Source organism: Echinococcus granulosus, assembly GCF_000524195.1.
Source record: "Echinococcus granulosus chromosome Unknown EG_S00047, whole genome shotgun sequence".
Lineage (NCBI taxonomy): Eukaryota > Metazoa > Platyhelminthes > Cestoda > Cyclophyllidea > Taeniidae > Echinococcus > Echinococcus granulosus.
Window position 1 is genome coordinate 548,989 of NW_020170427.1, and position 15,075 is coordinate 564,063.

General features: G+C 44.1%; 2 protein-coding genes across 2 annotated transcripts in view; both read left to right on the forward strand. All coding sequences in view use genetic code 11, as the record gives it.

Moving 5' to 3' along the window:
• The window catches only part of EGR_05890 (Propionyl-CoA carboxylase beta chain), a gene marked incomplete at both ends in the record, with an annotated part of 3,672 nt that extends 1,364 nt beyond the window's left edge, over positions 1-2,308 (forward strand). The window contains 2 exons of the mRNA XM_024495139.1: positions 1,135-1,556; positions 2,045-2,308. Of these exons, the coding sequence (XP_024350485.1) occupies positions 1,135-1,556; positions 2,045-2,308 (686 nt within the window). The remainder of the gene's footprint in view (positions 1-1,134; positions 1,557-2,044) is intronic.
• A 5,492-nt stretch (positions 2,309-7,800) lies between these two features.
• EGR_05891 (Pre-mRNA-splicing factor RBM22) lies at positions 7,801-14,031 on the forward strand (the record flags this gene model as incomplete). Its single annotated transcript, XM_024495140.1, has 6 exons — positions 7,801-8,905; positions 8,989-9,065; positions 10,109-10,228; positions 11,560-11,613; positions 12,776-12,908; positions 13,766-14,031. 6 exons carry the CDS (start codon positions 7,801-7,803, stop codon positions 14,029-14,031), a joined length of 1,755 nt encoding a protein of 584 aa, XP_024350486.1.
• Between the last annotated feature and the right edge of the window lie 1,044 nt (positions 14,032-15,075).

Consider the following 15,075-nt stretch of genomic DNA (forward strand, 5'->3'; position numbering starts at 1 on the left):
GTAAACCGTGTGAGAGGCATTAAGTGAGGGCATTTCTTGCACTACTTGTTCTGGTGAGGGAATTTGCATTGGAGCATCGTTGTAATTTACAGCATGCAGTTCCTTTTGCCCACAAGGATAATGGAGTAGAACTTGGCAGTGGGGCATTTTCCAAAGGTCGTGTTCTCTTCCCTTTTCAAGCCTAAGCTTGATACCTTTGCCTGAATGTTTGTTGTTTTACCACGACCACCATGTCTGCTCTTCGGATTCATCCCCGTGTTTCGAACGTGATCAACATGACCACACTTGTAGATGGAAGTGTCCACGGATCCTGGTATCCAATCGGCACGCCTTGGACTACAGGAGGCTCACACCTGACTACTTCGAAGATCAGTCAAGACTCAGACACAAGCCACAAGTATATCTGCATCCACACCTATGTATAATCCCAGTTTACCACAAACGTTTTCATCAAAACGTCATTCCTATAGGGATCATGGGATGCGAACGCTCTGAGTGGACTGCTTTTCGCTAAGGGTTGTTCGCTGTTTTGAGTTATTAAGCGGCATCCACACGGCTACTACCGGTGTTACTGCCACTTTCTCGTAAGGCTGATTGCTCACTCGACATGAAACGACGCAAATCAACAGTACGAGTTGAATGAACACGATTCCTCACCTGTTTTTTCCTACCCTTTTTGTGCACTCAATAGAGGGGGGCTAAGTCCATGCTGTTGAACCAACTAATCTCACAAGCAGTAGTTGGAGTTTTCTTAGTTCTTCCAAAAATCTGCCTCTCTTTAATAAGTCTCCTTGTTCCTTCAAATGGTCTGCTTAGACATAGTATAGGGGACGTGAGCAGTGAATGCATACTGCAGTTTACTTTCGGTCAGCGAACAAAACGAGGAGGGATTTCAGATGGCGTTGTATTGTACTGCTGGTACGTTTTATATCCAACTCTTCTCTCCGTTGAATATGCTTGTCGTACTGTGAACTGGTTTTCCCTCTCGGAACTCCAGCTGTACTTGCTTGAATCGAACATGATGTATTGCGACCCGACTCAGGTTCTCCCTTATGATCTTGGAAAAAGGCGTAGTCGTAGTATTGGTGACTCCGATCGACTTGTCCTCACCTTACTAATGCCCCTTCCACCTAGCCCAACAGGCTATCGTGGACGAATCGGATTTTTTCGAGCTAATGCCCACACATGCACCCAATCTCCTCACCGGCTTTGCGCGTCTGGCCGGCCGGCCAGTGGGTATTGTGGCTAATCAGCCCACCGTTGCCGCGGGCTGTGTGGACATCAACGCGGCCGTGAAGGGAGCTCGATTCGTTCGCTTCTGCGATGCCTTCGGTTTTCCCTTGGTCAACCTGGTCGATGTTCCTGGTTTTTTGCCGGGTGTTGGCCAGGAGGCTGGGGGCATAATTCGCCACGGGGCAAAGCTGATATTTGCCTACTGTGAGGCCAGTGTACCTAAAATGACGGTGATCACACGGAAGGCGTATGGTGGGGCATATTGCGTGATGGGCTCGAAGCATCTGCGGGGCGATGTGAACTATGCCTGGCCTAGCGCAGAGGTAAGTTGAGTTGTGGTGAGGGTGGATGATTTGGGCTAAATAGCGAATGTCTATCACGTTGTCAGGTTGATACTTATTCTTCCAACTGTCTGGCCTCTTGCCCCTCTAGAGTGTCTCTATTGACTGCTCCGGCACTGATGCTCGATCATTATGTTGATCTCCCGCTGGTTCCTGATCGCTAAACTTGCATTTTCATCAACTTGAAGGTCAGTCCGGAAAAGCGATAGACATAAACTCCACACATTTGACAGTGCTTTGACCCAACAAGGAGGGGCGCGTTGCACTGGTGAGGATATCGGACATCCCATACTTAGTGAAAGCACAGGAAGTGCAGATTGTCCAGCATCAATATGGTCGAATTGAGAGCCTATAACTTACCGTGGGATTCAATTATGCTTAACAATCTTGAGATGACATTCTTCTCGGAATGAGGCTAGGAGTGGTTTTATCCTGAAGAATTGCGTTCACCTACTTTTTCTTTCAATTAGATCGCGGTTATGGGAGCAAAGGGCGCCGTACCAATCGTCTTTCGCGACGAGCTTGGTGCGGCGGAGTCGACGGCCAAACTGGAGGCCACCTACGAGCGTGCCTTCGCTAGTCCATTTCCAGCAGCGGCGCGTGGCTATCTGGATGACATCATCGAGCCATGCACCACCCGAGCTCGACTCTGCGCTGACCTGGACCTCTTGAAGGACAAACGCGTACCTACTGCTAATCAGTACCCACGAAAACATGCCAATATGCCGCTTTGAGGATGAGATCTAACGCTTGTTATCCTCTCTAGCCTATTTGGGTGTGAATAGAGGCGAATGTGATCGCTTCCTATGCATATAGGACGAAATGTTAGGGGCATTTCTTGCAGTTTTGCGAAACATTTTGCAAATGGATTAGACCACTCTAAGTACGAAGGAAATAGCTCTTTGGTTTTAATGTCTGGCTATCGATGTGATGATTGTTCCAGCCGAGTGAAAGCTGGTGTATCGTGAATGACGTCAGACGCAGTATGGAGCTGAGACGAAGCTTGCGTGGGTAGTGGTACTGTATCACGTTGACACTTTCTTCCCCCCGTTACTTGGTCACGTCACTGTTGCGTGGGACTCTGACACCCGTTCTCTGATTCGGGGAGTTACTGGGATGCATGTTTGTTTTGCTGCAACTTCTTATGTCAGAGGTGTCCCAGCTCTGCAAACTGCGTGGTCTCGCTGACATCGCCTCTACTTTAAGTGAATATGGGAATTAAGTCCATATGTGACTTGTATATTCCAGTAGAAGCCTCATTTGAATGTCCTATTTGGTCTTCCATAAATCTGTCTTGGCGGCCGAGGGACAATGAGGGGGGAAGTGAATGGTTTGCACTGGTGGCAGTGATGGTGGATAGGCGGACAGTTTGAATGCGCCAAAGCTGAGCTATGGATGTCGGTAGGCCTTGCGCTCGCTCTTCGTATGCTATTTCCAGCTGTGGTGATGTACGGTACTGCTGCAGATACATATCTTTAGGAATGCCACACAAAACTAGTCGGTGGGACACCCTCCAAGTGGCAATGTAGTAATAGAATTGTTGGGATGACGCTTCTTCCACTGCGATTTGAGAATGAGGGATGGTGACAAACACCATGTTAGAAGCCTTAGCAGCGTGATAAAGTGGGTCTCTCCTAAATTACTACCTCTGAGATCAAGAAATGGGCAGTTGTCTAGATTCTTCTCTGAAATTCCAAGAGATAGACGGTGTTTCAGCCCCTCCAGACTTCCATGAAGGCGAAAGAAGACCTAATGCTGGGGTAGAAAATATGATGAAGTTCTGCAATAGGGCATGAGGCTACTGACATGGTCTAGCACCAAAATTAAGATAAACACACAAATGACGCAAGACAGTGATTACTTAGGCGAAATGATGGAGTTGGCAATGGGGAAGCTTCATTTTATTCTCCCCAGATACCTGGTTAAGAAGGAGAATTTGAAACGAACACAAAGGATTCAATTAATCTTGGCGTTTCGCCACGGTTGTCAAGTTATGATAGAGCTAAAGGAGTTATGAGATGCATTCAAGTGGTAGCCTTGCTGTCTTAGGTGTTCTACATGTGCTGCTTCTTTTAATGTACGCATTTCTTACCATCAATTTTTCACCATAAAATTAGCTGTTACATGTATGCTGTTACGTAAACACTTGGCTAAATCACATCAGATATTAATAAAGTAAATGTCAAGAAACGATTAAACGATTGCCACTTTGTCGATTCCAATAAATATTCTTCATTAGTTTTGGTGATAAAAGCCGCATAACTTCCATCAATAAAGCTACCTCTGCATTTTTCTTGACAAAAACGCGTTTGTTCATATCGATAAATTATTTTTTGTTGGTTGGGTGGTTTGGCGGCTCTAGGTCACGATATCAGCTGCTTAAATTATATAAATGGGTTAAATCCTTCTCTTACACATTGGATTCAAGCATCATGCCTTCTAAATCATTAAGACTCACATAATATGTGTATTTTTTCACAACATTGTTGCCGCAATATTATCATGCACTATTTTTTTGAAAAAGCTTAAGGAAAGGGCGAAAAAATTGTGTAAAATACGATGACGTTGCAGGGATGCATTTTAGACTCCTTCATTCAAGGACTGATATTCGCATCATTATCTTAATAGACATGGGCCACCTCAAATTATTCGACTAATTCATTAAAAACTGATATATATTTATACTATGGATATCTACAGCTTCTATTCACAAAAGTGCATCGGATTTAAACGTTCGATTAATTGGTTTTTAATTTGTTTGGCCACTGGTTACAGTCTGTAAGCGGATGGCTTTTTTTGCTTAAAGTATGACTGACGAGAGTTTTTTTCAACATTAACCAGAACTATTTTATATTCGTCTTATCCTAAATGCACTATTTACTCTAGGAATGAATGACCCCTTAGCATCACCAGTTCCAGTTATCGTTGTGAACCACACAAATTTCCAGAGGTCTAGTCAATCCCTTCTTCGGCCATCCTTCCTTTCTGCCCGTAGCCACTCGTCAATTTTTACCGACGCAAACCCGTATGATTGTTTGACTTTACTTATTTTGTTTAATTTCATAAATTATTCCTGTTCACTTAAGCATTTTTCAGTGCAGAGGTATGAATTGCAAAATCATGTTTGACAGTAATTTTGAAAGCAACAAAGCGAAAGTTCTGCTCATCTCTAATAATTGCCGAAATAATTACGTATCGTTTAGAGAATCAATGGTGCACACCTCGTTTATACATCATAACTTAATCATAATAATAACGGTAAAATTCAGGGACTTAATTAATGAGAACCGAAATGGTTAACAGGAAGAACGAAAAAGTAATTAATTAAGGCACACAAATATATGCCTGTGTTGTAACCCATCTAGCCCAAAAATTAAAATGAAGTGCTTTCTTATAAAAGTTAAGTAAAAAGTCGTGTTCAATTTTTGCCGATTCTAGGTCAGACTCGTGCAATGTCACTGACAAGGTGCATTATCCTAAGAGTTTTGAGGCTCGGCAACCACTGTCAACTCTTTGGCCAAGATCACTCACACCTGATGGCGAGGACCTTGAATATGAAGAGAAAGAGGAGGAAGAGGAAGGAAATTATGAGCACTTACGTTGTTATCTTTTTTCCCATAAATTCCACTGGCCATGGGGCTTACTGGTGTTTTTGGCCTCCATTACAACCTACCTCGCTGATGTTGTATGCGACCTTTATCTCGTAGTTTGCTACTTTAAAAAGGTGGGAGTACTTTTATTATGGATAAAAGGCTTTTATTAAAGGATCGTTTCGATTTGGCTGCTATGACGTTGTCAGTGATTATACTGCCCTCGATTGTGATGACAAGCTTCAGCTTGACCTGGTATGTTCTCGATAAACGTGTTGGTATGGAACCTCAGCGAAGCGTTTATGGATGGGGGTGGCGCCTCCTGCTACATGGACTTCAAATGGCTCCTATTGTACGGTAAATTTAAAGGCATTATGCACTTGATTAACACGTGCTAAATGATGATTAACATGTCTTAAATGGCACCAATCCTGAAAGTGCAAAAAATTTGCTCAAATTTAGACAAGCCGACGCCCTGATCTACGGCTTTCGCAGCCTAAGGGTCGACAAAATCGGCTTGTATGAAGCTGTTCAATTGACACATCTAAGACTTTGCGAGTTAGCAGACTCTGCAATGTTGCAAGTAATGGAGGGTCTCATGGAGTCTGCACCCCAACTTATACTCCAACTTTACGTCCTGCTAACCAACCCATCCAACCTGCGTAAGTCGGAGGTTTTTCCAGTGTAGACACTTCATTTAACACCGAAGCAATTATTTTATAACGGCATCAGTTATAAAAGATAAATTGCCAGTAGTTAACCATCAAGAATCCTCCTTCTGCAATGTTTGTTATGCTTATTGAGCTAAGAACTCCTACATTTTATTCTGCTATTTCTTTCTTGTACATAGTGCAGTTTTGGAGGGGCCGAGGTTTGTTAAAGCCTAAAGATAATTTGCAAGTCATAGATAGCTAAATGAATATTTAAGTTATCCAGAGGTCTAACTCGGTCCAAAAAACCAATTATCTTAACTTTAAACGTTACAAATATGGAAGATTTTCACTGAATTTAATAAGTAGCACCTTTTGCTAGTTCTCCTACAGTATGCCAGCTGCGGCACGTCCCTCTTCGCACTAGCCTACTGCCTAACCGCCTACCAAATTGCACTATACAATTCTAACACGTCCTTCTCTACCACCTTCCACTGGCGCAATCTTCCCGCCACATCCATATTTTTCATTTGGAAGGTATGTGTTCTCGCCAGTCGTCTTCTTTCTTTGGCACTTCTGGCAGCTTGCATGCGCCATTACCCCCATCAGCCATGGGTTTTCTGTGGGTGTCTCTTTCTCCACTGGTTCTTCTCTTTTATTGTTCTCACCTACGAAACTCGCGTCTCGTGTTCCCTTCTTGAAGTTTTGTTTGTCGCAGCCCTAGCAGCAGTTCACTGTTTCGATGTGGCTCTGCTCAACATTCGACGTTGTCATCGATCTCCAACGGTCGGAACGGTTTATACAATTTGGTATACCGTATTCTTCGTGGAGAATGCGACAGCAGCTACTGTGTGGTTCCTGACTGATGGGCGAAAGGAACCGTTGCGAGGACTGACAGCCGTTTCATTGGTTATAATAACGTTTGCCCTGGGTGTCATATTCTTGATTGTGTATTATGGACTTGCCTATCCACAAAGTGTCAGGAGAAGGCGGACTTTGTATTAAATGTAACAAAGCTGCAGCAACTTGGTTTTTTGCTTGTATATTTTATCTGAGCGGTATTCCAACGCATTTGAAGTTATCAAGTTTCCAAATCTTTACCACTCAACAAAATCCACTAATTTTCTGCTAAAAAAGCAAGCGCAAGTTCATTGCAATTAAAAAAATTAAATTGCGCTAAAATCTTTATTAGGAGGCCGAAATAACTCCTAAATATAGTTGTAAAATTAATAGACCACCATTAAGATTTTTTCTTGTGTAGCATAGATGAATAATGTTAAGGCTAAAATACTATAGTTGGTAATATATTTATGGTCGAAAAACATGATACTAAAGGGTGCGTTGTTTATAATACAATTTCTTGTTTTAGTCCTCCGCAATTTAGTCTTGTGTGGCGCGTCGGGATGTCTTCTTCGAAGACGTCGAACACATATAATCGGCAGAATTGGGAGGATTCTGTGAGTGTAAAGGCCTTTTTATGGTCCCTTTTACCATTAATACCAGGGATTTAATCTCCTCGTCATAAGGGCTATTCACGCTCAAGTGCAAGGGCTGTTTTTGGCTGCCTTTTACATCTGGCCTTCTGTTTACTTATAAAGTTGCTAACTCGTTGCGATATCTACGCTTCTTGGTCGTGCTTCATTATTCTGACACCGTTATAAACCCCGTCTTCTTACCCACGCGGTCCTCTTTATAGTTGCCAATCTTGCAGTTATCCCACATTTTGACACGTTTAGTGTCAAATACGTTGTTCCATAGTTCGCCAATGCTTTTGACCCAATCCGCGACCCTTACTGTGCCTTATTTAAGCTATAAGATTCTTTCACAGAATTCTGGTGGCTAAATTTATGGGAGTCAGTTGTTAAACTAGTTTATTTTGAGGGCGTGAAGAGTCTTTGTACAAATGTATTAAGTTATCTCACTTTTACCCCTTAGAGTTTCCCAATTCTCTGTGAGACATGTCTTGGACCCAGTCCGTTTGTCCGCATGATGCGCGAACAATATGGAAAGGAATGCAAGATATGTTCTCGTCCGTTTACCGTTTTTCGGTGGAGTCCTGGTCCCAAGGCTCGCTTCAAAAAAACAGAAATCTGTCAGACGTGCGCTAAGGTGAAGAACGTCTGTCAGACATGTATTTTTGATCTGGAGTATGGTCTTCCCGTTGAGGTCCGAGATAAGGCTCTTCGACTAAACCAGCAACTCCCCCGAAGCGACGTTAATCGGGAATATTTCCACCAGCAAATTGAACAGCAGCTAGAGGCCTCGGGTGACGTTACGGCCCCCTATGGGGGTCACGAATTCATTGGGAAAGCGATTGTTAGCTCCAATGCCTCCACAGGGACTGCTAGCTCTGATCTGCTCCTAAAACTTGCTCGCACCACACCTTACTACCGGCGCAATCGTCCGCACATTTGCTCATTCTGGGTGAAGGGCGAATGTCGTCGAGGTGAGGAGTGTCCCTATAGACATGAAAAACCAACTGATCCCGACGATCCCCTCTCGGACCAGAATCTTCGTGATCGCTACTACGGCAATGACGACCCCGTCGCCGCAAAACTGCTTTCAAAATACCGCGCAATGCCGAAGCTAACGCCACCCGAAGATAGCACCATCACCACAATATACATTGGTGGTGTGCCGGCGGATATAACGGAGAAGGATCTTCGCGATCATTTCTACCAGTTTGGCGAGCTACGGTCAGTCAGCGTACACTACAAGCAGCACTGCGCCTTTTTACAGTTCACTACCCGTGAGGCCGCTGAGCGCGCTGCTGAGCGAAGCTACGATCGTTTGATTTTACGGGGCCATCGTTTGACCGTGAATTGGGGAAAATCGCCAGCTGCCTTGGCTGCTGCAAGCGCTGGGATAAGTGTGACTGGAGTGATTGATGCAGGGCCTTTACCTCCGGTTCCGGGTCTTCCATTGCCACCTGTACCGCCACCCCCTTCGTTGCTCTCTTCGGTGTCCGCGTCTTCCGTCTGCCCAATGCCTGCGATTCCCGGTCCGAGCGGTGCTTTCTTCTCTGCCCCTCCGCCTCCACCTCTACCCATGCCCGTGGTTCAACTCGCGCCTCCCGTTGTTGATCCTGCTGGTGAGTTTTGTTGTTCTCCTTGGGGAACAATAAAAAGCAATTGTTTATTGCCACTGAAATTTGCCGCCTTTTGCATTTAACAGCTTTTATGACTGGACAGAGGGGACCTCTGCCACCTCCGCTGCTGTCAGCACCACCACCGCCGCCACCGCCACCTCCAGTAATACAACGAGAAGAGGGGGAAATGGGGAAGGTGGAAAAAGAAATAGCAGTAGAAAAGGGGGAGGAAAGACCAGTGTTGTTGGATCAACCGCCATCGATGCTACAGTCACCGCAACCAACTGTGGCTCAGGATTTGCCCTCACTGGGAATCCACTATCCCAGTCAGAACCCTCAGCGAATGGGCAGTGTGCCACAATCGCAGAGGCATGTCTAGCGGAAGTGTTTTATTTTATGTACTTGTGTGCGTGTGTATCTGACTACTCACTTTGTTCGCCAGCATTAAAATGCAAAAAGGATAACTTTGTTTACATTTGTGAGACTATTTTACGGTTGGATTTCTTAAAATGGAAATTGCCACGTAGTAGTGCAGGGTACTACTGGTGGTGGAGTGGTTGGGGCCGACCATTTGATTGGTGGTGGGTGGCGCCCGGCCGTCGCGTCATTGATCGAGGCATTCACTACCCCGTATGGGGCTTTACTAGCTTGTCAAGTTATTATGATACATGGCTTTCTAGTCGCGCCTTTGCTCAACTCAATGGGTGGGGAAGTGCTCAACCAGCAGTATCCTCAGGGAGTTCTATGAATTCGCCAGGATGAGGGTAACTTAAGGGAACAGGGTGCACCGCACAGGTATTTACAATTTGACCACGACTACACAGGAATAGGAAATACCTGACGGTGCTAAAGTTCACAGCGTTTTGCTGACATCACCGAGTTGCCGGAACATTACTAACCTGGTTGGTAAGCCCCCGCACTGCTCCAGTCGCAAAGGACCCCAATGCAGAGTCCAAAAGTCCGATAATCGTAGAATACTTTATCCCCCGCTGCTGGTTCGTGGAAGGTGTATGAGAAGAAGCTTAGACCCGGTGAAACAGGTCAACATTTGAAGAGTGAAGAGTCTGAATTTAGACTGCTGGGATAGCTAGTAGATCTTAGGTCAGTTTCTCTTATCCCAAATGTAAGAAATTTATTTTGATTCTCCTGGATTACCATCGATTTCGCACCCTTCTCTTTCCACACCCCAAAAAACGGCTGTTCCAGGTCCATTTCACGAAACCAAGAATTGACGCATTCATGTCAAACCAGGACGCAAAGTTTTTCGCTAATCAACAGCTCAACCATCTCTCTGGAATAGCAGCAATCAAGCGTTCCACGCACAGAGTAGACTTTCACAGAATCCAGCCCCCACAGTGGCGATTGTCACTGACACGCATAGGGACAGGGGCACTGGAAACGGTTGTTATTTCAGTCTCATTGTTTAAAAAGGTTGAGTATTCGATCATCGCACCAGATCGTGCTAAAAGCCTTCTCTACAAATTTCAGCTTTTATTGGCAAGCTACTTTATTCCTTGCAGCATGATGTTTCCTCTGGGCGATGTCACTAGTGACGCTGAGGAAATGAGTCCTAACTTTTCCAATTCGTCTAGTTCACATTTTTCGGCCTGTCACATCCGCATTTCGTTCTTCATTACTTTAAAAAGTGGGATCTTGTTAGGGTAAATGGAGCTGGAAAACCGATCTTAAGTGATTTTTGACTGTCGGAACAACAGGGGATGGCGACATCACAAAAAAATGATACGGTGGCTTATTGGTGGTCCTGGCAGCGATGTGATTCAAGAAGGCACTTCGGATTAGAGCACATATTACTGCTAAAATTCGTGGTGTCTGAAAAAGTGGTTTGACAAATGACTTTCCTGTGGCAACCAACTATGAGTTGCCCTCCCTTACTCTCAACGGAGTAGCAACAGTAGCGGCGGTCCAACGTACCTCCGGTGGTCACTGCTCCTATTTCCATCACCCTCCCTCCTTTAACGACACGAGCTCTGTCGGCGCTGTAACAGCCGCTGCAACGACGGTACCGTCATCATTATCTCAGCCTGCAACATTTCTCTTCCTGCCTTTTTCTTCTCCCCCGTCCCTTCCCTCTTACCAGCCATTCATCAATCCCGATGTTGATATGTCAATTTCTCCCCCCGCCTTTCAATGCTCGAGGGAATTCGGCTCTGTAATACACCCACCTACCTCCCACACCAGCTTCTCTTTAACAGCTTTTTGATGGAAGGATGGCTGAAAACAAGACTCATCATTCCCACTTTTCTTGGTTATACCTCTCCGCCTCCTCTATCTATGTATTGTCCAACTATCGTCTTGGATGCTACGGTAGCAGCAGCTAATTTTCCTCAGTCTCCAGCTATTCTCCAAATGGACGTGAAACTTTTTGCTATGTTGCTTACAGTCGTACCTAGATCTGTCAGTCCTGTCTGTGCGTGTGTGCGCGTATTTAGGGCTTTAAGTTAGAGAAGAGGAACTTAAACTAGCAAATCTTTAAAAAAATAAAATTCCCTATTAGCTAAGTGGGAAGAGGAAGTGTAACACGTTCAGTCGTTCAAAGCAGAGCTGCATTCTTGATACCGCTATTCTTGGTCCACCTCCGGTGCCGTTCATTGAGATGAAGAACAAAATTTAACTCATTAATTGTCTTATTCTTTTAGGCAACCTTTGTCTACATCTTTATTAAGCCAGTGTCCAAGTGGATGAGTGGACAGGTGGGTAAATGTGGAGAGCGACTGAATCGAACGGACCCTTCGGGGTTACAGGCATGCTGCAGTAGTAAGTGACAAGGCAGTACTTTTGCTGATGCACAATAAAAACGGAGGAAAGGAGCGGTAGTACTTTGTGCACTGAGTGGTTAGCACTTTTGACTTCTCCCAGGCCTCCTCTACATGAGCAATAGATCTTCTTCCACACCGTTTTGGTCCATTAAGATGCAAGGGAAGGCTCAGAGCTCTACACTGCAAATCCAAAAGTGCCAGTCAGACTTAGACACCGCTCGAATTGCGAACTGTATCGTACTTGAGAGCTGAAGCGAATTTCTCGTCTTATTACGCTACTTCCACGGTCTAGATGGCTTGAGGAAAGGCCACTTTTGCAAAGAAGAAAACCGTCTACTCTTTCCGCGTTCAGTTGAAATCGTTGATTTTCTTCGACTACCAATGGATAGATGGTTGGATAGATGAATGGACGAACGGATAAGTGAATGGGTTGTTTAAATGCACTAGCCACTCATTGTTATTCCGCAAGTAATATGAAGGTGGCTACTACCGCCAAGGATTGCAACGGTAACCAAACAAAAACTGTCCAAAAATGTCCTTAGACTCAATCTCCGCTGCAATGACACAAACTTCTCCGTGGAAGATCTTGGGATATACCTGCATGCTGATCACAATAATGGCAAGCTGATTGAATGCAGCATCACTATTTTAAAATCACAAGGAGAAAAATAGAACCGGATCGGAGAGTGGGGCAGTCAATCAGTAAGAAATTGCCAATTTAATGGCTGACAAGGCAACCTTTTGAATAACCAGCAATAGAGAACTACCCAGCATTGAAATCACTTTGTTGTAAAGTGGTTGAAATTTGGGTGGCTTGAAAGACAACCTGGCCAGAGATTTTAGTGACACATGAGAAATTCAGATTTGAAGTGTAGTTATAACCCAATTTCCCCAAATTATTGTTCCTTTTGCATCGAAAATAGGAGTACCAATTAGCTCTGCCCTGCCTTGAGCATACCGCTCCCGCATGTCACATTTGACGTGGACTCAGAAATAGGTGTGACATTTGCTCTTGTGTGGCATTCAAGGTAGCAGCAATTAGGTATTTTGAAAATATCTTCCCTTTATAAATCTGCATTCTAGGTAAAGTGTTTAGGTGAATCTTCTTCCTGGATTTCACATCACCACAAAAACGGTCGCTGTCATGAGTGACGCCAAGCTTGGCAGTTGCTGTAACAACGCCTCACATAGCCTTCATCAACCAGCCGGACGGTTGAAGCCTGGGAAGGGTAATGATTTTAAGTACGCTCTGGAATGCTCTACATCCCCGGCTACCCTGACATACTCATGATTGCTGCCTGATATTCCATCACTGCTTTCACTTAAACTAAATGAATGGATGGATGGATAGATGAGCAAAAAAGATGGATAAATAGCTGTCCGAGTGGACTAGGTACAAAAAAGGACAAAATACTGGATAAGTACTGATATAACAAGTAAATGACAGATGGGTAGCAGAAGGGCAAGGGGAGGGAACATGGGTTGACTCAAGAACGGAAAGTATCTGGGAGAGATCTGGAATGCATAGATAGCTAGCTCGACACAGGGTGAATATATGTGAGGAATCAAGAAATAGTGGATAGACGAATAGATATAGGGGTAAGTGGATGGTTTGGAGACAACTTAATTCAAATTGAACCAATGAAGAAAAATAAAGAGAGCCTAGAGATCAAATTGCTTTATAAACGTTAGCGTTTGTATGATGGTTTGGGCAAGAAATCCCATTTCTGGGGGCTACCTTTGCCTTGAGCCATCTCATCAAATGCACAAAACTGATAGTAGGAACTTCTATCAATCTGACACCACTTATAATTCCGCTTATTTGCATCTAAAGGTGCTCCAAAAAGGAAAACTTAAACAAACTCTTTTCCTGAACTTATAATTTTGGGCCTTTTTTTAATTTGAACTTTACATTCCAGTCTCTCTGAAATGAAGAGATTTGCCAGCACTAACACTGCTTAGGATCAAGGACGCACAAAGGGCTGTCACGAGGGTGGTTTTTATGATGCTGTCGGAAATTCTGCTACTTTATTTAAATTTAATATCTAGACATATCCCTACTTCTTCCTAGACCAAGAATTTCAAGCTTTAACAATTACTCCAACCTCAGCAAATTCTGATACCGTCGTTGTTGGTGCTGTAGCCGCTGCAATTAGGTGTGCTTCTAGTGTTAATGTTTTGTCTTCAATTACAATCTTCATCACAGCAATTCTTTTCACAAATCCAAACGTCTCTGCCGCTGTTCCTGCTAGTCAAGCCCTTGCTTATACCACAACTCTCAAATCCACGCCAACCACGACCACTGATAATGACGCCATAGCGACAGAAACAACAACTTCATCGTTGCCTTAAACCCATTTTCCACTTTCTCTTCCCCATGGCAGACACTTTTATTTCTTTTGAATCCATTCAGTTTTACCCTCTTAACTCCGCTCTCTCCTTCCAGTCCTCCATTGCATTCGTTTCTCACCGCTTCATGCGTGTAGAGCAGACAACGATGATGTTAACAATCACTTACATCTCTTTCCTTTCTGCAGGATTATAGGAAATATTGCGATTTTTGAAGTTTGTTGGTTAGTAATTCTGCTTTCCCTTCTTCTTCTTTATAGAGGATTAAAGTGCTCAGCATGAGCTTGTGCTCAAATGATGAGAGTCTGGGGTCGGGAAGGGAGAGAGGACTTCAGAAAGTCTGTCTAAATGGGAGCTGATATTTGTAGTAATGTAAATCTCTTCTGATCTTATTTGGCAAGGTGTCGCTTCTTTGTGCTCCATGCTGTTATTAGCATCCACGCCTAGTTTGAATGAGTGGGTGATGCCATCACAAAGTCTGAAGATTCCCTGTTTAATGGATGGAGAAGTTTTGCACGTAATGCATTTTTGACACTATGGCAAGCCTTCCACTCGTCTGCAGCATGACTTAAATAAAGAAAGTTGTTCTTGAACACCATCTATATATACGATGTGAAGAGAGCGCCTCTATCATATTCTATTTGTCTTTGGTCTTCTCCGGTAAGGGTACACATCTGAAGTGTTTTGCCGTGCAGACGTCGAAGCCTCCAATAGCTGTTTGAAGCGGTTGTTAGGGCATTTCAGAAAATAACTCAGGCCAAGTAGCCTCTTCAGCTCATGCAAGTCAGTGTATCAGCCTATGTGACTGCTACCCCAAGGTCAAGCAAGTTAATTTGTTGTGCGTGTGTTGAAGCACATTGGCGGCGATTGCATTATGGCAAGTAGTCTTCACTTAAACATTCCGTTCGTAAATCTTGTCTTCATTAAAAAGCCTAAAATGAAGTCTTTTCTTCGTCTTCCCTTGCACCACTGCATCATCAAGAGTGCTATTGTTACCAAAAGTACAAGCATTGAGAAAATAGACTTTGAAGGCAAGAGGAATAAAAC